The following is a 27,110-nucleotide window of genomic DNA, read 5'->3' as shown; positions in this document are numbered from 1 at the left end:
GTCGTACCCTTGCATTCGGCTCCACTTGGGCTGATGTGCATCCTCTTCTGACACTCTCCACAGCCCATCAGGAATCGGGTCACTGCTTCTCTAGGCAGAAACGCATATGTCTCTGCTATCTGAGACAGAAACAGAGAGAGATTATATTTATTATTACGTTTCAGAGTTGAAAATGTCAATTTTAGAAACGTTTCATCGTCTGATCAGCTGATATCGCTGTACTTTTGTGCTATGTTGACATGTTGTGGTCATTCAAATGTAATGCTCCTATTGAGGGATTGAGGACAGAGCTGAAACCTGTGATAGAAACTCATCTCCTGAACACATATCCATAACACCTGCAGCTAGCCGAGCCTCTTTTACCTCCCTGTGAGCCGATCATACACACCATGTGCCATTCTGAATCACTGTTAGCGTCATCTCTCATTCGGTCTGCTTAACAGCGAGCACACAGCCACCGGTGATCTGTAGTGGCTTATAGGAACGTGGGGATTTTTAGGTGCATGTGTGTGTATGTGTGTGTTCAAGAGTAGAAGGTGTGACAGTGAAATGTCAGTTGCAGCCCTTGGTGACAGAGTCTCTGTCAATCAACTGCACACACACGCACACACAAAAAAAGCAAGGTATCAGGGCGCACACACATACTCACACACACCATGAACAAAGGTAGTTTATCAGTGGAGAGACAGCATCCAATCTAAATTTAAATTTCATTAATTCGGGGAAAGGCAAATGAAGTGCTAATCAGGTTCTTAAATCAGTGAGCAGCAGTGACTGAGACTGTGCTGGAGGGGTCTGACTCTTATTAAAATGAAGAGAGACCACTACCAAAATAAAACCTCATTTTATATATATATATATATATATATATATATATATATATATATATATATATATATATATATATATATATATATATATATATATATAAAAATAAAAGGACAAATACACAGTAATGTGCAATGGTCTTAGGCACATGCAAAGAAATGCTGTACAGCAAAGATGCCTTCAAACGTAATGAAATTAAATGTTTCTACATTTTTCAAAAATACTGTAAAGAGCAGTAAACAGAAATAAATGAAACATAGGCAATATTTGGTGCGACGAAATATAAAAATTAAAATATTATATTAAATTATATTATATTAAATTATATTAAAATAAATTAGTAGTAGTCTCTGGTAAAATTTGTGCAGTTTTATAAGGAAGTGAGCTGTAAGTTTTACTGAGCATCTTACAGAACCAGCCAGCATTCTTTAGGAGACTTTGACTGTCACACTTGATTCTTATTTCCGCAGCAAAACCCAGCAGCCTTCATTGTGTTTTCTGTCTGAAAAGTGGTCTCTTATGTAATATGCCGCTTTCTTTACTGACATACAAACATTTTCCTGCAACATTGATTTTTGTGCTAGAAAACTAATGTTTGGAAATCTAAAATGTTTTTTGTACTGACTCGATAATGTACTAAAAAAAAATAGGGTGCCTATAACTTTTGTTATATTATATTATGTCATATTTTATATATATATATATATATATATATATATATATATATATATATATATATATATATATATATATAAATCAATGCTTCATAACAGTCTCTCTAAGCAATTCATCAGCATCTGTGCTTTGTCCTTGCTGTGTTCTATTTTTTTTTTTCCATTCTCCACTGATTTCTTTCCCTCTTTCTCAATTACAATCTCTCTAATTATTTCACCTCCTCCCTATACAAACCCGCAGCAGCCCAGGCTAAGATGAAGAGAGAAAGGGAGTCAAAGAGAAAAAAAACACACCCCCACAATGAATCCACATTCTCCCCTGAGGCTCAAGAAAACAAACATAGGGTGACCGTGGCACCACAGCAGCAGACCAGTGTAGGTGTGCTACAAATGCAAGGGACTATTAAAAAAAATCCGCAAAGCCCTGCGCCTACACCCTAGTGTACTCTCCTGTATGGAGTTCACTGTAAAAAAAAAAAAAAAAAAAAAAAACACACACACACACAACAACAACAACAAAAAAAACCATCCCTGCTGGATACAAGTCCCAGCAGCTGAAAAGCAATTCCCCCTGCCAGTGTTACCCTGACTCAGTGCTCTATACAATAACAGGGGAACTGGAATAATGCCACAGAGATGTTCTGCTCAGCAGGGAGGCTCGATGTCAAGACCCTCAGACCAGAACAGGCTCTGGATCGCTGCCATGCTATACAGCCAGCAGGCTTGAATGGAACACAGCCAGCTGTGTGTGTTAGAGTTGAAAACACAGATATCCATCAATTATACATTAGAGCAAACAAGACTATGTTTGTACATCTGTTAGAACGCTGTTGATGTGGAACACAAAGGTGTTGAAGAGGTGTTGATGAAGCTGTGCAGTCATGGTTTACATGCAGTCCTTCATCCGTCCATTAGAGGGCAGTATCACAGGAGGGTTTAGTGTGATATGGGCAAAGCTCATCAAATTACACAAATGAGAAAGTCTAATAACGGGTGATGTATTTGTATAAAGTACAAAATACAGTGGACACAAAATTGTAGTTTTTGTGGTGAAATCATTTTTTTAACCAAAATAAATCATGTCAGAACTTTTCCCACCCTCAATGTGAAATTATAACATATAAGCATTAAGTGAAAAACAATTAATCAAACATTTTAGGGGGGGGGGGGGGGGGGGGATGTTACAATAACCTTGTGTGCACACCCTTTTATAATTGGGGATGTGGCTGTGTTCAGAATGAACCAATCACATTCAGTCTCATGTTCAAAAGTAATTATCATACAGCTGTCATCAATGAAATTACTCTAATTAACCCCAAATAAAGACCAGCTGTTTCTGTACGATTTTCTTGGCATCTTTTAATTTTTATTTAATTGCTGATACCATGGTCTACAAAGAGCTCACCAAGCCTATACATCGTCTCAGCGTCAAAAGGAATCAATCAGGAGAGGGGCATAAAAAATTCCAAAACATTATTTGTACCATGGAACACCATGAAGGCCATCATCAACAAGTGGAGAAAATCACAGTGACATTACCAAAAACAGAACATCCCTCCAAAATTTACAAAAGGACAAAGCAAATAATTACCAGAGAGGCTGCCAAGAGACCTTTGGCAACATTAAAGGAGCTGACAAGTACTGATTACTGTCTGCATGCGACAACAATCTCTCATATTCTTCACATGTTTGGGTTTTGGGCTAGGGTGGCTAGACAGAAGCCGTTTCTCACAAAAAAACATCCAAGCCCAACTAAATCTCCATAAACCATGTTTAATGTGTTATGCTTTCATGAGACAAATTCCAAATGGTATAATAATTCCATAATTCCAAAAGGTATGTTTGGTGCAAAAAAAAAAAAAAAAGCACATAACCAAAAGAACACCATACCCACAGTGAAGCATGGTGTTGGCAGCATCGTGCTTTTGGGCTGCTTTTATTCAGCCAGAACTGGGATACTTATCAAGGTGAAGGGAATCAGGAATCGCTATAAACGCCAGTCAGTTTTAGTGCACAACCGTCAAGGCGTCTGCTAGTAAGCAGAAGGTGAAAAGGAATTTAACTTTTGACCACAACAATGACCCAAAGCGTACATCCAATTCAACAAAGCAATGGCTTAACCGAAGGAAGAAGATCAATGTTTTTGAATGAACTAGACAGAGCCCAGACCCGAATCCAACAAAAAAAAATCTGTGGGGTGACGTGAAGTGGGCTGTGCACAGGAGATGCTCTTAAAATTTGATGGATCTCGATTGATTTTGCAAGAAAGAGTGGGAAAATATTACCAAGTAAAGATGTGCCACACTGATAGACTCTTATCCAAAAAGACTATGTAATGTAATAAATGTAATAAAATCAAAAGGTTCTTCAGGAAAGTATTTAGGGGTGTGCACCCTTATGCAACCAGGTTATTGTAACTCTCTATTTTTACCCAATAAAAGTTTATGATTATTTTTCACTTCATTTGTCCGTCCATCTTCTATACCGCTTATCCTTATCAGGGTCACTGGGAACCTGGAGCCTATCCCAGGGAGCATTGGGCACAAGGCGGGGTACACCCTGGACAGGGTCACTTCATTTGTATAATATGCAATTGTGCATTAAAGGTGAGAAAAGATCTGACGTGATGTATCTTGGTGTCATTTTTTTACTTTTTACTTCATAAAACCTTGCCATTTTAACAGGGGTGTGTAGACTGTTTCTATCCATTGAAACTGAAAAGAAATAACAGTAATCACAGGTGCACTATTCTTTTAAAATGCTGAGACTCTATCACAACTCCTAACACAGAAGTGTAGCAGAAGGCATCAGCTATACAAGAGATGCAGGGCTTTAATCATTCAAAAAAATATTCATGACCATGAAAAAAAAAAAGTATCTCAACACGTGACAAAAGAGAAAAAGAGCCCAATCAGAAGGAGCAGCTGTGGGTCTGGAGTTCAGGCATTAATATGACACACAATCAAGCAAGTCAAAAGAAGAACATACGAAAGAAAGAGAGAGTCGGCAGAAAAGAGGCAAAAAATGAGAATGAAATAAAAATGGTAGGGCAGAGCATAATTGCTAAGTGAAGGGAAAAGCCGGTAAAGAGAAAGCAGGTCACAGACAGAGCCAGATAGAAAGAAAGAAGGTTGTATAATGTGCTAATTAACCGCTTTATATGTTTTCTTCTGGCCAGCATGTTTGGGTGCTTTGGCTTGGTCAGAGCTGATCTCCACATGCATGGCGTAGATGATATCGTAGAAATCCTCCACCACGGCAACTCTCTTCAGAGACGAGATCTCCTGTCCGGCAGCACTGTCCACACACTGCAACACAAAGAGAGAGAGATGGATTCATACACTATATTTCAACTTTAAACAGTAGGACATATGCACAACCACAAACACACAACATTTAAGTTATCATTTAATCATTTCATTTGTGCCCACAAAACATCAGTTCATCAGTTTTCACAGATGGTCAAACTCGATCACGTTTCACAAAATATCAAATACTGTAGGTTAAAATCTTAATAGTGAAAAAAAACAGAATCAGAAAAAAAGAACCCAGATAGCAGACCAACACTGAATCAACATTGAATCAAAGATAATGCATCAACCAAAGTATCATTTGAATCAATGGTGAAATTTAACAATGATTTTTCATCAGGTTTGCACCCTGAAAAAATTTCAACAATGAAAAATAGATCAAGATGGACATAAAATCAATATTTGTTCAACTAGAGGGTCATGAGGTCACAAAATTAACAGGATTCATCCTCTGAGGAGCATGAATATGCTCACTAAATTTCACGGAAATGCAACCAATTGATTTGCGTTGTATTGAATGAGTGGATGGATGGATTGACATTAAATTAAAGCCCCACCAGTGGGGAAATGAAGCTGACCAAAAATCAACATTGAATAAGCAATGAATTGTTAACACTGATTTAATATCATTCAGCATTGAATATTCAACTTCAACCAAAATGATGATTCTGATAGAATTTCAACATTGACTCAGTTTCACCTTGCTATCTGGGAATGGTGGCACAGCAGGTAGTGTTGCTGCCTCACAGTTCCAGAGTCCCTGGTTTGATCCTAAACTCAGGCTATGGTCTGTGTGAGTTGTGCATTATATTTCTGTTTGTGTGGGTTTCATCTTGGTTCTCTGGTTTTCTCCAAATGTCCAAAAACCTGCACATAGCCAGATTGGCCATGTTAAATTAGGTGTTAGTGAGTGTGTCTGTGTGTGGTACCCGGTTATGATCTGGCATATCATTCAGGGTGAATTCTCCACCCTTGCACTAAGTGTGCATTCATTTATATTTCTGAATATAATATAACTATTCTCAATGTCCACTATTTGCCTTTATACAGGTACATCTCTAAAAATTTTAATATCATGGAAAAGTACATTTTTTTTCCCGTAATTTAATTCAAAAAGTGGAACTTTCATATATTCTAGATTCATTACACTTAGAGAAATATTTCAAGCCTTTTTTGTTTTAATCTTGATAAGGCAGTGGTGGCTCAGTGGTTAAAGGCTCTGGGTTACTGATCAGAAGGTCAGGCGTTCAAGCCCCATCACTGCCAGACTGCCACTGCTGGGCCTTTGAGTAAGGCCATTAACCCTCAATTGCTCAGTTGTAAAAATTACATAAATGTAAGTCACTCTGGATAAGGGTGTCTGCCAAATGGTGTAAATCTAATTACGGCTTACAGCTCATGGAAATCAAAAATCCAGTATCTCAAAATATTAGAATAAAGAATTTATAATTGATGATGAAAGTAAATTTTGCATTTCATTTGGAAATCAAGGTCCCAGAGTCTGGAGGAAGAGTGGAGAGTGCTTTCCATGTTTCCGGTTAAACTCCATCGTAACCTTGCAACAGCTTCCAGATCCAGCCATGAGAATGATTTCAATATGCTCTTCTTTTGTCAAAGACTATCTAAAAAATGTATACAGTATAATTGTATACAGTATAAACTAGGTATGAAATGTTTTCGAAGACATTTTGTTAAAAAAAAAAAAAAAAAGTGTTAATTTCCCCTGTGTATGGAGACGTTTGGGACACCCTGACCTTTTATAACAATTGGATAGCATTGTACAGTTGAGCAGTTAAGAGTTAAGCCTATCGCCAACTAAGTTCACTGCAAGACAGTGAGCCCTAATCTGAGAGGCTTCCAAATGCTGGAATTCATCAGGGAGAAAATGAAGTGCTGACTGCTTCTATTCAGCATGGTGCAAAGACATCTTTATCTAGATGTATTAGAGATGCTTAAAATATTTCACGATTGGTGAAGTCCTTCATTATTAATCATACGTTTCACTAGCTTGCATACAGAGCTGCTTTGATCTGGTTACTCTGTTACCAGCACACAGAAAAATAAAATGCGTTAATATTTGTGGCATAGCAATAATAGAAACCAAAGAAACAGTATAATTAGTTAAACCTTCAAAATTAATTAACCCTTCAGTGCGGTTTCAAAAGAATACCATAACATTAGTGTTAGCTATTATCCAACAGAATTTTCCAGTATTGCATTCATGGCCCTTTTCAGAATGTATTTCTGTACTGTCTGAGAACAAAATACGATATTTAATCTAGATACCATTGTGGTTGCAGTATTTTGTCATTTATTTTGTAGCATACTTTTACACTTGATGTCTTTTCCACAGAGAAAGCACATAAGAAAGAGGAAGACTCTTCAAATCACTACAAAAGATACTAGAACAAAATATTAAATAAAATAATATACTAAATATATAACCACTTTTTCTCTTTAGTCCGGGTATAGCAAGAACATTCTAAAAAGTTAAAAACACAACCAGAGTAGAAGATGAAAGGACACAAAGATGAAAGAATACACAGTTATAGAGAGGCCAACCACCATGCTTAACGCTGTTGACCTCATGAGGCTCATGTGGCACACACAGCCAGCTAGCATATCACCGAGCCACATGCACACTGCCTTACTCTTATGCACACTAATTTATTTCTACTGTCTCTTACTCTACTCCTCATCAGCAGCCTCATCACCCCACACCCCAGTGTCCTTCTCATGTGCACCTGTCCCTGTTCTCTGTTCCTCGCCTCGACCCCTCCCATCTCCCCCTTTTTGACCTTTATGACACTCTGTGCCATTTTCCACTGTTTTGTGCTGGTTGATGAAGGCAACTACGGCAGCCTGGGGTGCTGTGTGAGGGCTATGCTTCGTTCTACTATGTTGTGGTGGTGGTGTTGTGTTGGTAGTGGTTGTGTTGCAGTGCTGTTGGTGGTTGAGGTGGTGTGAGCTCTATTAAACCTCATCTTTATTTTACTTCACTGGTTTAAAGTGAACTTAATAAATGGTATCTTATTTGTGTTTAACCGAGACTGGAGCAACAAGACACCTAGTTTATCAAGAAATTAAGGCAAGTTGGGCCTATATTCTGTGTAATGTCAAGACAGACACAATTCAGCTGCTTGGAGGGATCTTTGCTAGTTAGATACTGTACATGGTGGCCCAATGTGTTATCTACTGACACCCCTCTACAAGAAATCACTCACCGCTGTAAAATGTATTAAAATCTACCAAAACTGTAGCTCCGTTAATAAAAAAAATACCCTTGCACATACATCAGAGTTGTCAAGCTCTGGCCACGGATCGTCCAAAGTCACACAATTTGGTAATCTTTGCTTTTCTAATCCTCCAGATAATTAACCAGATTCCTTCACACGTATGCATGTAGGGTATTCTCAAGTGCAAAGGCATAAATCTACACAACATGCTTACTACTGGCATCCAATGTGTTATTTTACCTCCAGGAAATAGGACATGGATGCCAGACTCCAGTGTGTGTGTTTGTGTGTGTATATATATATATATATATATATATATATATATATATATATATATATATATATATATATATATATATATATATATATGTGTGTGTGTGTTTTAGCGTATGCCACTGGAGCAGGATGCTGCCCTGCCCCCTTTCCTCCTAACGGTTACGGGGCACATCAGCAGCCTGGGATGTTAGTGTGCGTGACAGCAGCAGGGCCTCTACACAACCCAATGTGAGACAGGAGAGGGAGGGGGATGTAGCAGAGTACCTTCCTGCTTAGCAGACCACACAAATACACACACATACATACACACATACACACACAGGGGCTACACCTCAAGGCAGAGCAGATCAGACATTCACCCCACACCCCTCCCGAAAATGCCCACATGGGGTCAAAGTCAGTGCACCCAAGAGAAGGCAAAGCCAGGCTGTCCTGCCATGTGCCAGACACACCAACACACACACTCCCAATTAGCATTTCCATTGTGGCACAGAATCATGGCAGTATGCGAATGGCATTCTGGCAAGGTTATGGCACTTGAGTGTATGCATGAATAAAATATGGGGGACAATGCCACCCTTCAGAGTTGACCTTGCTCTTTAACTCTTATATACACATAAACACACTTGGATTATCACGTCTGACAGAAAGAAGAAAAGTAGGGCTGTAAAAATGTAAAGGGTCAACCAAACAAGAGAAAAACAAGATGAACGGAATAGTTTGTTCAGCTCGGGCTGTCGGAAAAATACTGTTACAGTCCAGCGGAATTCATCTCCCTCGTCACGCATTCACTGCGCCGCCTGTATCTAAATAACCCCCTTTGCTAGCCTTCTCTACCTCCCCCACTGTTTTCTCTTCCACCCTCCAGTTCTGCTCTCCACCTCCAGGCCCTTGCGCTGTCCAATGGCACAGAATAATTGCAGCCTTTCCTTTCCTTTCATACTCTCCATCTCTGTGTTCTCTCTCAGTTTCCACTCCTCTGTCCCGGACCAAACAGCCTTGTTGCTAGGAGACAGGTCAGGTTAGTACAGCAGCAGCAGCCTCACCTCTCTATGAAAGAAGTGATGGAAGCATGGCAGAGAGGTGCAGTGGGCCAGAGAAGCCCTACAAACATTCGAGACCATGATTGCTATGAGAAACAAACCAACCCACACACCCTTGCAAATATGCATGTGTGTGTTCGTTCATACACAAACACTGGTAAACTCAAAGCCAGATCCTCAAACACATTACTTTATGTGTTGTTTTGTTAAGAGATCAGAATGTCAGAGACAAACATACATTGGCAGGACATTCGATTTCCCTGATTTTATATGAAAGACATAGTCTTTCATAGTCTTTTATTTAAAAGACATAGTTACTAAGACGAATCAGCAAAGATAAGATCAAAAAGTTCTACCAACATGCTCCCACTGCTCCTGAAAAAGAATGACTATCAGCAAGGAGCAATCAAGGAGAAGGTTGCAAGAACCTGTTTTCTTGGTGACATATACACAGTATATATCTACATAGAGTCATTCTTTTGTTGACTTGGACTTTGGGTCCTTATCGTGCTGAAAGGCGACTTTTTCTTCACCTTCATCTGTTTAACACAGTCCTGTAAGTTTGGTTCCAGAATAGATTTGGAGCTATCCATGATTTTCTTTAATCATGATCTTTCAATCCATCAAATTTCGAGGTCCAAGATCTAGAGAGATTCTGTATGGAGGAACGGTCTAAGATACCTTGCCATGTATTCTCCAACCTCATCAGGCATTATAGGAGAAGACTCAGAGCTGTTATCTTGGCAAACGGAGGTAGCACAAAGTATTGACTAAAAAGGTGACGATAATTGTGGCACACTTATATTTAACAAAAGATATATATATATATATATATATATATATATATATATATATATATATATATATATATATTTAACAAAAGATATATATATATATATATATATATATATATATATATATATATATATATATATACACACATACATACACACACACACACACACACACAGAGATAGATTTTTTTTTTAACTGTTTTTTTTTGCAACTGTTTGATATGCATGAGAGCAGAGTATTTTTGTGATTTTTTTTAACGAAAGATCAAAAGGTTAAACAATAAAGACAATTTTTCACAGCCTTATTTGCTCAAATTTACCAAGGGTGCCAGTATTAGTGGAGAGCACTGCACTGTCCTACACTGTCAATAATTTAATTGCAAGAAATAACTGCTAGAAACTTGAGCAAACCAGTGTAATGTATGTTAATGTAATTTCAATTGGAACTGAAATGATTATTAACCATGACTTGCCTGTCATGAGCAAGTGCTTAACTGCTACTGATAACAGTAATAATAGTCTAATAACAATGTATAAACAATAAATCAGAGTAGATTTTTTTTTACATTTATATAACAGGATCAATGACAAGATTACAGTAAAATCACAAGCAATAAGCTTCACATAAAAATACCTTTCTATAATTGCTTTAAATTGAGCAAGCAACATAATGCAAAAGCTAACATGACAGAAAAGTTAGCTACATCATGAAACAGAGCATTCCTAACACGCTAATCCAACAATGCCCAAATACAAATATACATTCCAAATCCAATCGCAAATCTAATCTTACAAAACTTCACATGACCTACCAAATATGCGGAACAGCTAGCTAATAATTGAGGAGGTGCTAAACGGTATTAAACAGCCATGAACTGTAAACTCTGTAAACTGTGAACACCCTGCTTTAACTCCTGGATAAAATCCCACATAAAATAAAACGTTACATTTTATATTATAGGAGCTTTCACCTGAGAAAAGTAAGTTTCTGAAAATTAAAACAAGTTTTCTTGTTTTGAAGTACTGAACGTGATCTAAATTCACATCTGAATCTGTGCTGCCAGTTTAGCAACAAAACATTTTTAGCAATCTGGAAAGTCATGCCCACCATGCAAGAGTTGTCATAGATGGGTCAATCTTAGCTCAAAGTGCTAAGATCTATTGAATCTATGAATAGTTTTAACAGGAAGTAGGCATGTTTACAGCAAATGTATAGACAGTTGTCTGATTTTGGCTGGTGAGTCCTACAATGAGTCCATTAGTTTCAAAGGTGCATGCAATTTTAGTCGGTGTGTGTCTATGTGTTAAAACAAAAAAACCTGTAAGCTTTAACCTAGACTGCTCAACCTCAAAAGTCTAAGCAAGTATACACACAAATTACAACACCCTCCAACTCATTCCTGTCACACGAACAGGCACACGGCAGTGCATACGTGGAGAATGGGGAGCTACTGAGGCGTATGGCAGGCTGATAAGACACACTGTGAGCCTTGAGCCAATTAAAGTACTGTTAATTTCTTCTCCAAAGGAGCAGCCATGGCACAGACCCTGCTCACCATGGCAACTGTAGGAATGAGGGGAAGACAGTGGCACCATCCACTCTGCACACAGTACAGCCTGCATGGCCACATTATAGCGGGGGTGTATGTGCAAGTGTAAAGGCTCAGGTTGGAACATGGGCAACATAAAAACCAGGAAATGCACCGCATGAGCAAGTGTACAAGGAGCCTCTACAGTAAACCCTTAGAACAAGAGACCAGTTTTGCAGACCTGAACACACAGTTTACTTGCTTCGACTCAGTTTGCGGCTCACTCGTTACTACTAAACCGTGTATAAGCACAAAATTCGTTGTAAGAACCTGTTATGTTGTTTCTTTTCCTGGTAAAATACTGTGTCTGACTTTGCTCCCAGAATCATTCACTACTTACTATACAGACTTCTGTAAAATGGACTGCATCCTAGTGTTCCAGGTGTGTTTTTGTTGTAGTTGTGGTCAGTATATTTGGGACTGAACCGCTATCTTCTTTGCATAATGCAAACAAAATTAGAAGTGAAGGATGGCTAAAATCAGTTTCCTTATGTAGGAAGAAAATAAGCAGTACTTTGACACAGCTAATAAATCAGACTGTGATCCTCATGTACTTCCACTGACTCCACTTAAACTGTTCTCCTGATATATTTAAATCTAAGTGCAAGTCACTCACAAATCTCATTTACTTTGAACTTTTTTCAATCTTCTAGGAAATTTATTGGTAATGGACCTCATGTTGGTTTTGGTGAACGTATAGTTTCTTTGCATGTATCCGTTGTTTCAGAGTTTTCATTCTTCTGTGCATCCTGTGTTTTATAACTGCTTTACAGCTGTTGGACGTGTAATGTATAGAGGTACAATTTACTTATTTTTTGGAAAAGATTTATACATCCCTCCAGCTCTAAGCACAAATTTCATCATGTCATGTTCTGGGAATACCGGAGTCGTAAATGGCATACAATAGGAAATCTTATACGAATAAGGATACAGACATTACCAAGACAACCACTACAGAGCCTTTCTCTAAACCTCTGCATCATTCTCTACCAACTATGAAAGCTGAAGTCCAAAGGGAAATTTTCACTATCATTAGACGATATCATGAAAATTGCAGAGATCTGATAATGACTCTCCAAATAGGACAACTGGATATGAACACACACACACGCATATATATATATATATATATATATATATATATATATATATATATATATATATATATATATATATATATATATATATATGTATGTGTGTGTGTGTGTGTGTGTGTGTGTGTGTGTGTGTGTGTGTGTGTGTGTGTGTGTGTGTATAATTCTGAAAGTTACTTAGCATTGTACAATGTGGATGGATGGTGGAAACACACAGAGAGAGAGGGAGAGAGAGGGAGAGAGAGGGAGGAGTTAACAATACTTGTAGAGATACAGAGAGCTATATATGGAGGTCCAGAGAGGATAGAAAAGAACAGGATAGCATATGCATACTAAATACTCTGGTCAATCCCTCAGAAAAAAGGGACATGCAACATTCTTTACTTTTTTACTGGAGCAGTTAATGTTTTCGCCTGCATTCCTGTTTGAGAATATTTATCTTGCTTTAATTTATTGACAAATTAAAGCTATACTTTATGGCCATGTAGTTTTGTCTTTTTTTGCTATTTAAAAACAAAAATTATTAAATAATTCTATGTAATTTTCTCTTGATGATGTATAAAACTATGATAGCAGCACACACACTCTAATGGCTGTGTTCTCAATTCATCAACATGGTTTGTTATAGAAATCCATGTCTGGTTTTAGGAATGACATTGAAGCCAGACCTTTATTTGGCCTTTAATATATGAATGCATGTTTGCAACCAGGCATTTGTGAACAGAGAGACACCAAGTCCTGAACAGAAGCAGTTGGGGATAAACTAATAAAAGGCATTTAATAAGGTGCAAATGTACTCATAGCAAAAAATAAAGACAATCACTGCAACGTGACATTGTATTGTTGGTTATTCCTGAATGAGCTCTTATTATCTCTCAGGAGGCTTTCAGTGCACTAATGAATCGCACACGGGGCTAATAGGCCTCATCTGCTGCCAGGTTGGGGAAGCACACTGTCTCTTTATTTCTCTTCTCAGTGCTGACTAATGAAACTAGTCCATTCTGCCTGTCACCAAGTCTCTCTCGGTGTGCACATTTAATATCAAGGGTGGTGGGATTACAGCATCTCTGCTCAGTATTACATCATCAATGAGTGCTCAAGCACTCACCTGTTCCATAACCTGTATATACAGTGGGGTATGAATTACAGAAATACAGAGGAATATGAATTACATGAGTTTTAGAATAGTACTTGGCATGTCCCCCTTTTACCTTAACGACAGTGTGCACTAGAGCTGGCAGGGACTTCACAAGTTGGTGTAAGCCCTGACAAACCATTTCAGATCAAATCCATCGCAGAGTCACCTGAAAATGTGCTTCAGTATGAGGGATAATGTATTCGCATTAAATTGTAGAGAAATAGTAATAACCTAGCTAACTGATGAGTGAAGCATATTTACCTCCACAAAACAGTGAACCAATCAGCCATAACATTAAAATCACTGACAGGTGAAGTGAAGAACACTGAATAACAAAGGCACCTGTCAAGGAGTGGCAAGGGCCAAATTGTAATGGCTAGACAACTGGGTCAGTGCACCTCCAAAACAGCAGGTCTTGTGGGGTGTTCTCGGGATGCAGTGAATAGTACCTACCAATAGTGGTTCAAGGAAGGACAACCGGTGAACCAGTAACATCGACATGGGCGCACAAGGCTCACTGATGCGCATGGGGAGCGAAAGCTAGCCCATCTAGTCTGATCCCACAGAAGAGCCACTGTAGCACAAACTGCTTAAAAAGACAAAGCTGGCTATGATAAAAAAAGTGTCGGAACATACAGTGCAACACAGCTTGCTGCATATGAGGCTGCATAGCCATAGACCGGTCAGAGTGCCCATGCTGACAGGGGTCTTCCCTAATGGCAGTGGCCTCTTTCAGCAGGATAATGCACCATGCCACACTGCAGAAATTGTTTGTGAATGTAAATAACGAAGACGAACTGTATATTGATACGTGAAATTCTGGAGGGAACGTCGGACGGCGTGGCGTGGGGACGTAATGACGTGTGCCGTTAATCGATCTATGTTCTATAACATGTAAAACCTGAACATGAAAGGAACATTCTAAAAGAAACTCATGTAAACACCTTAATAACAATATTGTCTTATTCAGAATAAGGTCAATAATTACATTACTGCTGTCCGTGTAAACGTAGTCAGATATGATATCTGGAACCATGTTTGTCATACCCTGTCTTCTTGAATCAATTACTTCCACTATGGTGGTGTTCTCACTTCTTACAAAATCTCTCTCTCTAACCCTGAGGTGAAGAAACACACTTTCTCTTCTACATTCAGGCTCTCTGAAGAGCTCTACCCATATGATGGAAAACTGACAGCTCTGGAAATCTAGGTGTTTTTTCTCTGCTCTCAGGGAACACTCTTGCATTAAATCAACCCTACTAAGTGGATTTAGACCCAGAGGACCGCTTTTCAAGTGTTTTTTTCCTTTATTTCATGCTGTACAAACTAAATCTGCAGGCTGTGCATGAAACTGCGGCTGAATAACACTTTCCGCTGTTTCCCTTATTGTTGTACTTTTTGTTGTTTCACTCCTTCCATATCTCTGTCTCTCTCCCTGAAACCCAGAAGTCCCAGTAACACAATTACTGCCAGACCATCTAATCTACAGCTGCTCAACCAGCAGAGGGGCGCCAAGGCGTGTGTGTGTGTGTGTGTCATCAAGCCCGAGAGGACACAGAGTACACTGCAGTCCAGTCTAGTTTTATCCAAGTCTGAGAAACTATGTGCGTAATGTGATATAAAAAAAAAAAAGTTGCCTCCAAGCATTACAAATTAGTAATACTTTGTAAATCCAACAGCTTCTTTTTGCTCCTTGTATAACATTAATTTAGATTTTTTTTTTCTGAGAAAAAACAAACAAACAAACAAAAAAAATCAACAACACGGTGCCACATTGTGTTTTGTCCATCAACAAGCTAACAGCAGAATGAGAAATTTAAACCCCAGAGATGTTTCTTTATATGCTACTAATAGTCTGAATGGATCATGCGAACACTGTTTTATTTATTGTACTTGTATAATGGTAAATATATTAATACATTGAAAATGGAAGCGAAGACGTATTCAGACAATGCCTATTTTTGCTGTATTGAAAATGTATCATAACACTACCATATCAAATTTTATTTTGTGCATTGCTGCACGCCCCTGTAAGCCTGCTATAATTTGAGCTCATCACTCATTTTTTATTCTTATTAGCTCATTTACCATGACTGCCTTCCAACATCTTCGCAGCGTTGTTAGACTCCACCCTATCCTCAGCATTCTCTTTATTCATTATCTTGATAAACTCCACAATAATTTACAATGTAGTCAAAACTCTGTGTGCAGGGTCCTTATACACACAGATACAAATCATCTCACATTACATATTATATATGCTATATAAAATGCACTAGTTGCATGTCCATTTATGCATTGAGAACAAAGTTCCTATAATATGCTTGAAGACCATCACAGTTTTGAGGCATAGTACATTGCTGACCTTCTTCATCCCTATACTCCTGCTCAAACACTTCTTATGGTGCCCTTTTAGATTGGCCTCAGCAAGTGGTAGGGTGTTTATCGCTTTAGCTCCTAGACATTGGAACTTCCTCAAAGTCTCTGTGACTACTACCTAAATCTGAACTAAAAACATGCTTCTCACCGATTACCAGTTCCTCTGTTTCTGGATTCCCATGCTGAAGTGTATAGACTCCCCTTTACTGTATGGTTTATTTCCTGCTTACTTACTATGTAATTTGGTTTTGTCTTGGCATACTGTCTATCCTCTGTCATTTTTTTTTATTGATTTTCTGCTTATTTACCCTTTAGTTGTCCTTATTATTTGATATCTTATTAATTGTGAGTCATGAATGCTTTAGTATCTCTGATTCTTTTGTGACTTGCATTTGTCCTTCATTTCTTTTGTTTTGTCATAATAATAAGAATATGAAGCATAAGTATAAGAAGAATAATTCCAGATGGACATTCTCACTGTGGTTACTGGGACTAAGGTTGCTATTATGGCTTTGGGACTGCAATTACAACATGCAGTTTTGCACTCTGGTCTCCTTTGAACAGTGGACTAGTTCAACAAACAGGCTTCATATAAAACCGTAATGAATTTTTTTTTTTTTTTTACTTTCACACTATCCGTTGTTACCCAGATGAGGATGGGTTTCCTTCTGAGTCTGGTTCCTCTCAAGGTTTCTTCCTCTTATCATCTTAGGGAGTTTTTCCTTGCCACTGTCACCACTGGCTTGCTCAATAGGGATAAATTCACACACTTAAAATCTGTATCCTGTGTTTATATGTTTCTGTAAAGCTGATTTGAGACAATATCCATTGTAAAAAGCACTATACACATAAAATTGAATTGAACTGAAAAGTATAAGAAGCATAATAAGAAGAAGAAGCTATTATTACTATTAGGTTACTCAAACTCACTTATAATGGAAGTCTAAGGTCAATGATGAACTTTGCGTTACATTGACAAACAACCACAATTTTCTTTCTCTGAAAAATTATAGATTTCAAGCTTAATTTACAAAACTACACTGACTTAAGAATTGATGAAAAAGTCCATGTATCGCATAAACATTTACTGACTTCCCTAACAGCTGCCCTTAGACTTATAGTGTGTGTGTGTGTGTGTGTGTGTGTGTGTGTGTGTGTGTGTGTGTGTGTGTGTGTGTGTGTGTGTGATATTCGAGCCAGGGAAAAAGACTTGGGGGGTGGGGGCACATGCAGGTAAACAGGTATTTCACCTAAAGTGGTTGTAAAAGGGAAAAGAGAAAAACACATTTAAATTGTCTATATACACACACATCTCTCAGAATTTCTTCCAAATATTGGAAACAGAAAATAATCTTAGGTAGTGTTATCTGACAACACACAATAGAATAGGACAGTTCAAATATACATGTTATATCCACCAACACAATAGACACTGGGACCCTTAGGCACAGGGGATAAAGACGTCTACCTCTACCTCACCCAACCCTCTCCCCTCCTCTCTTCCTCTCACTCTCTCTCTCTCTCTCTCTCTCTCCCTCTCTCTCTCACACACACACACACACACACACACACACACACACACACACACACACACACACACTCCACCTTATACCCGCATTGAGCATGTTACTGAGGGATCGTTAGACTAGTTCAACCAAATTGCAATATTTATTCTGTGTGAGAAGGGTTACTCAGGTACATTCACTGATAAGGTGAGTCCCAAACACACACTTTAAAGCATGGGTATTCAACTAAAATGTTGAAAGTTCAGTTAGATAAAATGTTTAAAGTGGCTATGATTTTTCCATTGTAGTGCTTCACATTAACATTTTTGACCAACACCATCGACTCTGAACAGATGAGATTTGAGAAGGCAGATTAAGCACATATTTCCCTGTCCAATTGTCGTTCATCATTATGTTTTTGCTGTGGACTTTTCAAGACATGCCAGTTTACTAATCACACCAGAAACAGTAAATAAAATTAATAATAATAATAGTAATAAGTCTATGAAAACTCTTCCATTTATGAGTTAGTGACCTAGTATTTTAGCTAGTATCTTTTCTGATGAGCTGCCTTCAGCTAAATAATTTACGTAAATACATGTGGTTGGATAAAACATGCGGATCTGCTACAGAAGCTGAGCTGGATCATGTTTAGCACTATATCGTTCCTGAACAACGGTCAGTTTATATTTTCATTTGTTTATCAGCTCTGCTACAATACTTTTTCAAGTACTTGGTTCAGTTTGCTGAAATACCGTGTCGGGTCTGAATGCATGCTGGGGTCAGCCAGTTGATGACCCGCTATAGAATATATATACACATACCACAGCAAACTTTTCTGGCCAGAATACAGACGTATAAATGTATAGGAGTTTACTTGTAAAAACCCATGAGGCTTAGTATACTGTAATGTCTTCTTCTTCTCTAATAATGCAATTTTTTTTTCTTTCATTGGCCCTTTGATATATCAGCACACAATATTGAGATCAATTTCACTAGAAGACACAAAGAGAAAGAGGGGTAGAGAAAGAGCGTCAGGGATAGAAGAAACAGAGATACATTATGGGGTTATTATTAGCATCCACAGAGTCACGAGTGTCAGCTTCATGTGATGGGTTTCTGACGATTTCCTGCCTCGGCTGGGCCCTCATCGATTTCAAAATCTGTTGCACTTTCTTTGCCCCACTTTGTCTTTAGTCATCTGTTTCTCACTCTGAATCTCCACCCCTGAAGTCATGCCTATTATAGGGTCCTTAAAAAACCCTCAAATCTCACACCTCAAACACAGCTTCAAACATATGGCCATCCCCTATTGCACAAGCACACAACAGTCAACATTTTTTTGTGGTCTAGTAATAAAAGTTACTAAAGGACAGCCCATACAAGGTTTCTTGGATGCACCTTTGTGCATGGCTCATATTTCATGCATGGTACTGACTTGGTGTGTCAGTCATCTATTTAAAACAAAAGACATTGAAATTATCTGAATTGAGAGACATCATGCAAAATATGGCCCTATATGAAGAGGAAACGAGACTCTCAGGTGAAACACCAAGCATCTGCTCAGCTTCAGTGTCACACAGCTGAGAAACAGCTCTGGACTTGTAAGCCATAATGACACAGTCAGTATGCTGAGACCGATCATTATCTCATTACTGTAGTCATCATCAGTGTGCACTCACACCCATCCATCTCTCTCACGCTCACTCTCACTCCCTCTCTTTCTTTCTCTCTCTCTCACACATACACACACTCACACTGTCAAGCCTAAGCACTATAGTTTTTAACTTAAAACTCCCAGCAACTCAAAAAGTAGGAGTGTTCTTCTGCTTTAATAATAGCTGCGAACTACACTTAGCGGTTCTTAGCTTCCTAAAGAGGTTCTACTTAAAACCCTATCTGACAGGAAAACACTGTTGTAGGGTTTTACACAAAAGATCCCCCCACCCCCCAAAAAAACAAAACAAACAAACACCACATCCCAACTGTGAAGCATGGAGGTGGCAGCATCATGATTTGGTGCTGCTTTGATGCATTGGGTCCAGGATGGCTTGCCATTACTAATGGATCTATGAATTCTGGATTGTACCAGCACATTCTACAAGAGAGTGTAAAGGGGATCTGTCCACGGACTTAGACTTAACCATATGTGAGTCATGTGGCAAGACAATGACCCTAAGCACATAACTAAGTCTAAAAAGAAATGGTTAAAGCAGAAGAAATCTAACATTTTGGAATGGCCACTCAAAGTCAAGACCTTAACTCATAAGAAATGTTATGGAAGGACCGAAAGAGAACAGTTCAACGAAGGCCACAAAAATCACTGAGTCAAAGCAGTTTTGTAACATCAACATTCAACATTTGGTTGAAGTTATTGCTGCTCAAGGGGGTCACAAGATACTGAAAGCAAAGGTTCATGGACTTTTTTTTCCCAACAAAGATATTTAATGTTGTATAATTTTGCTCAATCAATAAATGTAAAAACAATAATGTTTTAAGTCATTTGTTTAATTGGACGCTCTTTAACGAATATTAGGACTTGGATGAAATCTGATCACATTTCAGGTCAAATATATGCATAAATCCAGAAAATTGTAAAGGGTTCCCAAACTTTCTTGCAGCATTATATCTATATATATTCACACTCAAAAAGGTCTAATATAATAATGTTTGCACTCAATGATCGCAGCCTGTTCTACATGGTGGAAGAACTAACACCACACCACACCACACAAATTAGGAGACAAGTTTACATTTTGGGTTTTCAAATCATCTGTTGCTTCTAAGGCTCTTCTGGAGTAGGTCACTGATGTATTGTTGTGACCTAATTTCCATTTAGTGAAAAATGTTAGGGTTTTATTTCAAGTACTACATATATAAAGCAAGTAAACTGTGTAAAGTTTAAGAATGTAGTGGACAGTAGATTATTAGCTGTTCTGGTTTTTTTAAACAGCTTGTTAGCACCTGCAGAAATCTATATTTTTGCCATATTGTTGACCCCTAACATTAGACAAAAGTCTTCTTTTTTTTTTTTGGGGGGGGGGGGGGGGGGGGGGGGTTAGGTACAAGACACTTGACCCTTTTGTTGAAGTGTGTGCAACCAGGCAGCTCTTCATCTAAGGTCACTTGAATGACCATATAGGTGAGGGTGTTTAGATCAATACAAAACATTATATCTTCACTATATACAGCTCTGCACAATCCAAAATGACCCTGAACTGTCAATCAAGCAGCAAGAGGTTTGCCTGCTGCATGTGGGCAACAGCAGTAACGAGCAGTGACAAGCCTGTCCCTTTTTTGTGGTAGAATTTCCCATTCATCAGACCAAACATCAGCCAAAAATCAAACCTTTCAGCTTTCTCCAAGGGGCCTAATTGAAGTCAATTGGAGAGTGAAGAAAGGGAGATGAAAAGGAACAGAGGGAGCGGGAGCATGAGAGACGAGAGAGAATGGTTTCTGAATAAACTGGGTGAATCTGGGGCAGCCACTTCATCATCAGGGGTACAGGGAGAGCAAAAAAGATCTATAATCTGAACTGAAGTAACCATGATGAATCTCTGAACTATCCATAGTTTCTCTCTTGCGGTGACCTGACCCTCCTGCCTCTTCACATTTGTGTGTGTGTGTGTGTGTGTGTGTGTGTGTGTGTGTGTGTGTGAGCGCGCACACAATACACACACCTTCCTCCACAATCTTCTGGAGAGGGGAGTCAAATATCGTCCCAGCAGGTGTGTTTGGGTTTTTTGTTTTTTTTTTGGCTGGACTAATATCTTGTTGATTAACACCTTCATCAATCTGTTCAACAAATACCATTTTCTTAATAAACACTGTTACTAAATATTATTTCTGAAAACTATACATTGAAAATTATGCATTAAAAAAATACATACACCAAGTCACTTTGTATTTGTATGAATCTGATTACATAGGAAAAGCAGGAAATGACTTAAAACTGTATTGGGGTTGAGTTTTGTGGACTATTCTCACCTGCAGAGTTTGATCCCAACCCGCATGTCATGCACCTAATGAAGCAGAGAAAGGTCTTCTGAAAACAATTATTAGTTGGCGCAGGTGGAGGAGATTAGGGTTGCTATTAAACTCTGCAGGAAGGTAGCGCGTGGGAAGGGGTGTGAGTTAGCCTATGGAAAATACAGGACAATTTCTACACGTTTCGGCCATGTTAATCGAGGTTAGTTAATCAGTCTAGTGGCGCTTACTAAGGCTAAAAAGCTGCGCGCGCGCACACACTCACACACGCGGACACGCACTCGTTGCGCGATCCCGCGGCGGGACACCGCTATTCTTCACCCTATTTTATATTAATTAGGAACTAACTGTCAGTTAATTCACTGCATAATATAATTCCTGGATAATGATAACATTTGATATAACATATTAGATAATGAGGCAGGGCACTAAGTACCTGGGATGGTATTTAATAACAGGTGTTTTAATGATATAACCGAAATAGCTCCCCCTTTATTCCACAGAAATGGCAGTGTGTATTATTGATGTTCTCAAACTACGGCGCAACTTTTTTTTTTTTTTTTTTTCTTTTGCAGGTGGAGTAATTCCGAGCGCTCTGGCATTAATACAAGATGACAAAACTCCTGGAGCCTTCCCTTGTCCTGCACACTGCAGTGTTTTCCTGCCCGAACAACACACCTGAACCAATTAGTCCTCTAATTGAGCAGCACTTCCTGGGTTAAAGTGGGTGCACTAGAGCAGGGAACCCCTTAAAATGTGCAGGGGTGATACTCAGGACCAGAACCTATACGCTGCAGCGTGGTTTGGCATGATTAATTCAGGATCAGTTCAATCCTAAATGTCGACTGTAGCCTAGACTTCCAAGCTCGTTTCCTCTCAACTCTATCAAACATTATATAGAGAGTACTTCTTTAGATGTACTATTTATTACTGTACTATGCCGGTGTGAAGCACACACCGTTCAGGATTGCACAACAGTCGATTTCCAGACTGCTCCAACACCATCTCCTAAGCCAGGTGTGTCCGAGTAGGGAAATCAGTAAAGTATGCAGCACCAAAGTCGGTCTTCTGATTTTGATGAACTGATGCTTTACTGTCAGAAAGGTGCGCTTGTGTCAATCAAACGTGCCTGCGCACGACTGGCTACGAATATATTTGCATAGGCAAATGCGCTAGGTTATTACGCGCACAGCCATAAGGCAAGATAAAAGGGAGGAGAGAGGTGGAGGAAAAGAGACACTCGTAGACTACTAACCGTTGCCTTGATGGGGACGTACAGCACGGGTCTGTCGGATTTTCCATTCCTGTCTTTCTGGCTGTCGCCGTTCCCGACTTGGAAGCCTTTGGATTTAACCCAGAACTTAAATTTGGCGTTGATGTGGCTGCCATCCGCGTAGGCGTCCGAGTCCTCGCCCAGAGAGAGCGCCTGGAGGATTTTGTCGTATTTGCGCCGGGTCACGGTCTTTGTCTTGGCCGAGTCTCCGTAAGTGCGCAGGCACCAGTCCTGAAATTCGCCGAACATTTCAAATTCGGATGGTGCCGGGCTCCTTTTCGAGGAATCCGCGTTGTGCTTCCTTCCTGACATCTCTCTCTCTCTCTCTGTCCTAAACCCTCCTCTGAATCGTCAGAGTGGGACTTCGAAAATGAGCTATTTCCAAATACGTCACGCTCCCCTAGTTTCTCCCCTTGTGAGTGAGAAATCTCGAGCTCGTGCTCTCGGACATTTAGTCTCAGCACATAGGTGTATCCCGTTTAAACAATGAGCCAGGAGTGTGCGCGTGCGTGCGTCCGTCCTCGCACCTGTTTGCTGAGCCGTTTCTCCTCTTGTCCCAGAGGGAAAACGGAACCAATATCGGTGCTGGTTTCTCTCAAAGGAACAGAGGGGAGGGGGCTGCTTTCCTACCAGTCCAAAAACCCCCGCACAGTCTATATGTCTCACTCTCCCCCACCTGTATTCTGTAGACTAGATTCTCAAGCTAATTACCACGAGCTGCTCGGCTCTTCTGAATGCTCGGATGCACCGGGACAATCCCTCAATAAATGCCTGATTTTTAATAATAATAATGATAATAATAATAATAATAGAAAATAAAATAAAAAAACAGATAAGACGCTAGCTGTCAAAGTCTTTTGTTTGTGCTCCGTTCGGCAAAACCGTTCGTCGTTGAAATAGCCTGTACACCCTCCTCCTCCTCCTGAACTGAGCTCCACCTGAATTCGCTTACCACCTGTTAGAATGAGCTGCCGTCCCAAACAGAGCTAAGCGCGGAACGGACAACGGAATCGGAAGCACGCGTCTCTCATTCAGATTATCGCTCAAATGAACGCGTTTCCGTGTAAATTCAGTGCATTAAAAGGCGCGTGGAAGCGGAAAGGTCCCGGAGCGCGGCTGGATGGCTGGCTGTGACGGGACTGCGCGCGCGGAGGCGACTCTCAAATCCAGGAAGTGCTCGAGACACCCCAAACCAACACAAAGCAGCTGCACCCTCCCGCCATTAAAAAAAAATCGTACTGTCGCTGTTCAGTTCTTACTTTAAATGTCCAAGAGACACAAATCATATTAATAGTCTTAGTGCAAAGTCATTTTTAAACACAAATTGATTTCAGGCGTCGTTGGGGGTCTGTGATGATAAGCAGCTGGTCGTGTGTCGGTGGTCGCCGGTTATGAAACACAAGCTCGTGTTTGTGGCCACATCAGCTGCATGTTTTCATCGGTTAAACTGCCTTATTTGCGGCTGCCATGCTACTGTGATCCATCCAAGACGCAGTGTGCAGCCCAACATTTTTGGAAAACAATCCCAGGCCTTTTGGTGTACACGCATTCATTCACACTGGCTCACCTGCTCTGTAGGTGAAAACAGAAAAGTGCGTCATATTCATAGAGATCTGCCTTCCTGCAAAGTTTTAGTGCAGCCTCAGTCCTAAATATAGTACATTAAGGCCAAGAGATAAGCATCTACAGATTAGATGCAGTGCTGTGAAAAAGTATATACACCATCCAGATTTCTTTTATTTTTGTGCATATCATAATAAATTGTTTCAGAAAGTAAAACAAAGATGTAAGAGTAAACAAAGACAACCTGAGTAAACACACAATGCAGTTTTTCAATTATTGTCATTTATTGAAGCAAAAAAAAAAGTTAGCAAATAACTGGGCCTGTGTGAAAATGTATTTGCCCCTGTTACTAATTCCACAAATCTATGAAACTGCATTCATAATGGGGTTCAGGTGGACTAGATGCAACCAGGACTGATTACTGCAAACCCTGTTCAATCAAATCAATACTTAAATAGAACTTAAATCGAACAGCATGAAGTTGGTTAAAAGTTCTTACCCATTAATGCACTATGCCAATATTCAAAGAATTTCCAAAAATGATGAGGAAGAAGGTGATTGAAATACAGCAGTCTGGGAAGGGTTGCAAAGCTTTTTTGAAGTCTCTGGGACTCCAAAGGACCACAGTGAGAGCCATTATCTCCAAATGGAAAAAAACTCGGCACAGTAGTGAACCTTCCCAGAAGTGGCCGACCTTCCAAAATTCCTCCAAGAGCACAGCAGCTACTCAAAAGAGCCAAGGACAACAACAAATGACCTGCAGGTTTCTCTGGCATCAATAAAGGTCATAGAAGAGTGGCAAGGCAAAAACCACTGCTAACCAAGAAGAACATTAAGACCTGTCTGAATTTTGCCAAAACACACCATGATGATCCTCAAACATTTTGGGAGAATGTTCTGTGTATTGATGAGTCAAAAGTGGGACTGTTTGGAAGACGGTTCCATTACAGCTGGCATAAACCAAACACAGAATTCCACAAAAAGAACATCATACCTACAGTAGAGCATGGTGGTGGAAGTGTGATAGTGTGGGGATGCTTTGCTGTTTCAGGGCCTGGGCAACCTGCAGTAATTTAGGGAAACATGAATTCTGTTCTGTACCAGAAAAGCTTGACGTTTTATGGAGTTTTGTAGGCAAAGTACTAAATGCTAATTAGCTGTGTCACATACACTTGAGTACTAAGAAAATCAGCATTTAAAAAAAAAACTTTCAGAAATCCAGTGGAAAATATTAGTTTGGTTTACACAAACATTTGCACACAAAAAACTAATAAATGAGGCCCAGTATTGTGAGCAATGCCTGGTTGAAGCTGTTAAAAGCAGAGTGACCTTTTGTGTTCTTTTAAAATGACTTGAGTAGCTTAAACATTTTAAATGAGCTCTTTCTTTTTTATCAGGACAAGAAACCACTATTCTGCTCTAGTCACATCCTTTAATTTATAGCAGTCTGTTATGAACAGTCTTTTAAGGGAACTATTTGCTTAAAAATTCCAATGATCATTTTTATGGGGGAAAATAATATAGAAAGAACAGTATTGTACTACAACGTTATCGCTTTTTTGTTGTTGTTTGTTTTGTTTTTGTTGCTGTTTTTTCTTAACATCTTTTTTCCCTTTCTCAAAATTTCACAAATGTAGCAAAAAAGGAAATAGTATTTCTGCAGGACTGCAGTCTTACAAAATGAAAGATAATGTTGTAAAAATGTTTTGTTTTGTCTGATGTTGAAAGATATATATATATATATATATATATATATATATATATATATATATATATATATATATATATATATATATATATACTTGTGCATCTCAAAAAATTTGAATATAGTGAAAAAGTTCTATGTAATTTAATTGTAAAAAGTGGAACTTTCATATATTCTAGATTCATTACACATAAACTGAAATATTTCAAGCCTGTTTTTATTTTAATCTAGATGATTACAGCTTACAGCTCATGAAATCAAAAAATCAGTATCTCAGAATATTAGAATAAAAAATTTATAATACAGAAATGTTGACCTTTTGAAAAGTATGTTAATTTATGCATACAATACTTGGTCGGGGATCCTTTTGCACGAATTAGTGTATCAGTGCTGAGGTGTTGCTTTGATAGCGGCCTTCAGCTCGTCTGTATTGTTGGGTCTGGTGTCTCTCATAGAGTCTCTATGGGGTTCAGGTCAGGTGAGTTGGCTGGCCAATCAAGCACAGTAATACCATGGTCAGTAAACCAGTTACTAGTATTTTTGGCACTGTGGGCAGGTGCCAAGTCCTGCTGGATAAGGAAATCAGCATCTCCATAAAGCTTGTCAGCAGATGGAAGCATGAAGTGCTCTAAAATCTCCTAGTGGATGTTGCATTGACTCTCAACTTGAGAAAACACAGTGGACTGACACCAGCAGGTGACATGGAACCCCAAAT

At 39.1% G+C, this 27,110-nt stretch overlaps 1 protein-coding gene across 2 annotated transcripts in view; it reads right to left on the bottom strand.

Moving 5' to 3' along the window:
- The window catches only part of nol4lb (nucleolar protein 4-like b), a 105,070-nt gene extending 80,722 nt beyond the window's left edge, over positions 1–24,348 (bottom strand). The window contains exons 1-3 of one of the 2 annotated variants that reach the window (XM_017487782.3): positions 23,110–24,348; positions 4,655–4,810; positions 8–119 (exon numbers count right to left, since the gene is read on the bottom strand). In XM_017487782.3, the coding sequence (XP_017343271.1) occupies positions 8–119; positions 4,655–4,810; positions 23,110–23,439 (598 nt within the window). In that variant the 5' untranslated portion in view covers positions 23,440–24,348. Of the gene's footprint in view, positions 1–7; positions 120–4,654; positions 4,811–21,854; positions 21,921–23,109 lie in introns of those variants that run through there. The other variant, XM_017487783.3, reaches the window with a different exon arrangement.
- Positions 24,349–27,110: the final 2,762 nt, after the last annotated feature.

Source organism: Ictalurus punctatus, chromosome 15 (assembly GCF_001660625.3).
Source record: "Ictalurus punctatus breed USDA103 chromosome 15, Coco_2.0, whole genome shotgun sequence".
Classification (NCBI taxonomy): domain Eukaryota; kingdom Metazoa; phylum Chordata; class Actinopteri; order Siluriformes; family Ictaluridae; genus Ictalurus; species Ictalurus punctatus.
This window is presented reverse-complemented; position numbering and strand designations above follow the sequence as displayed.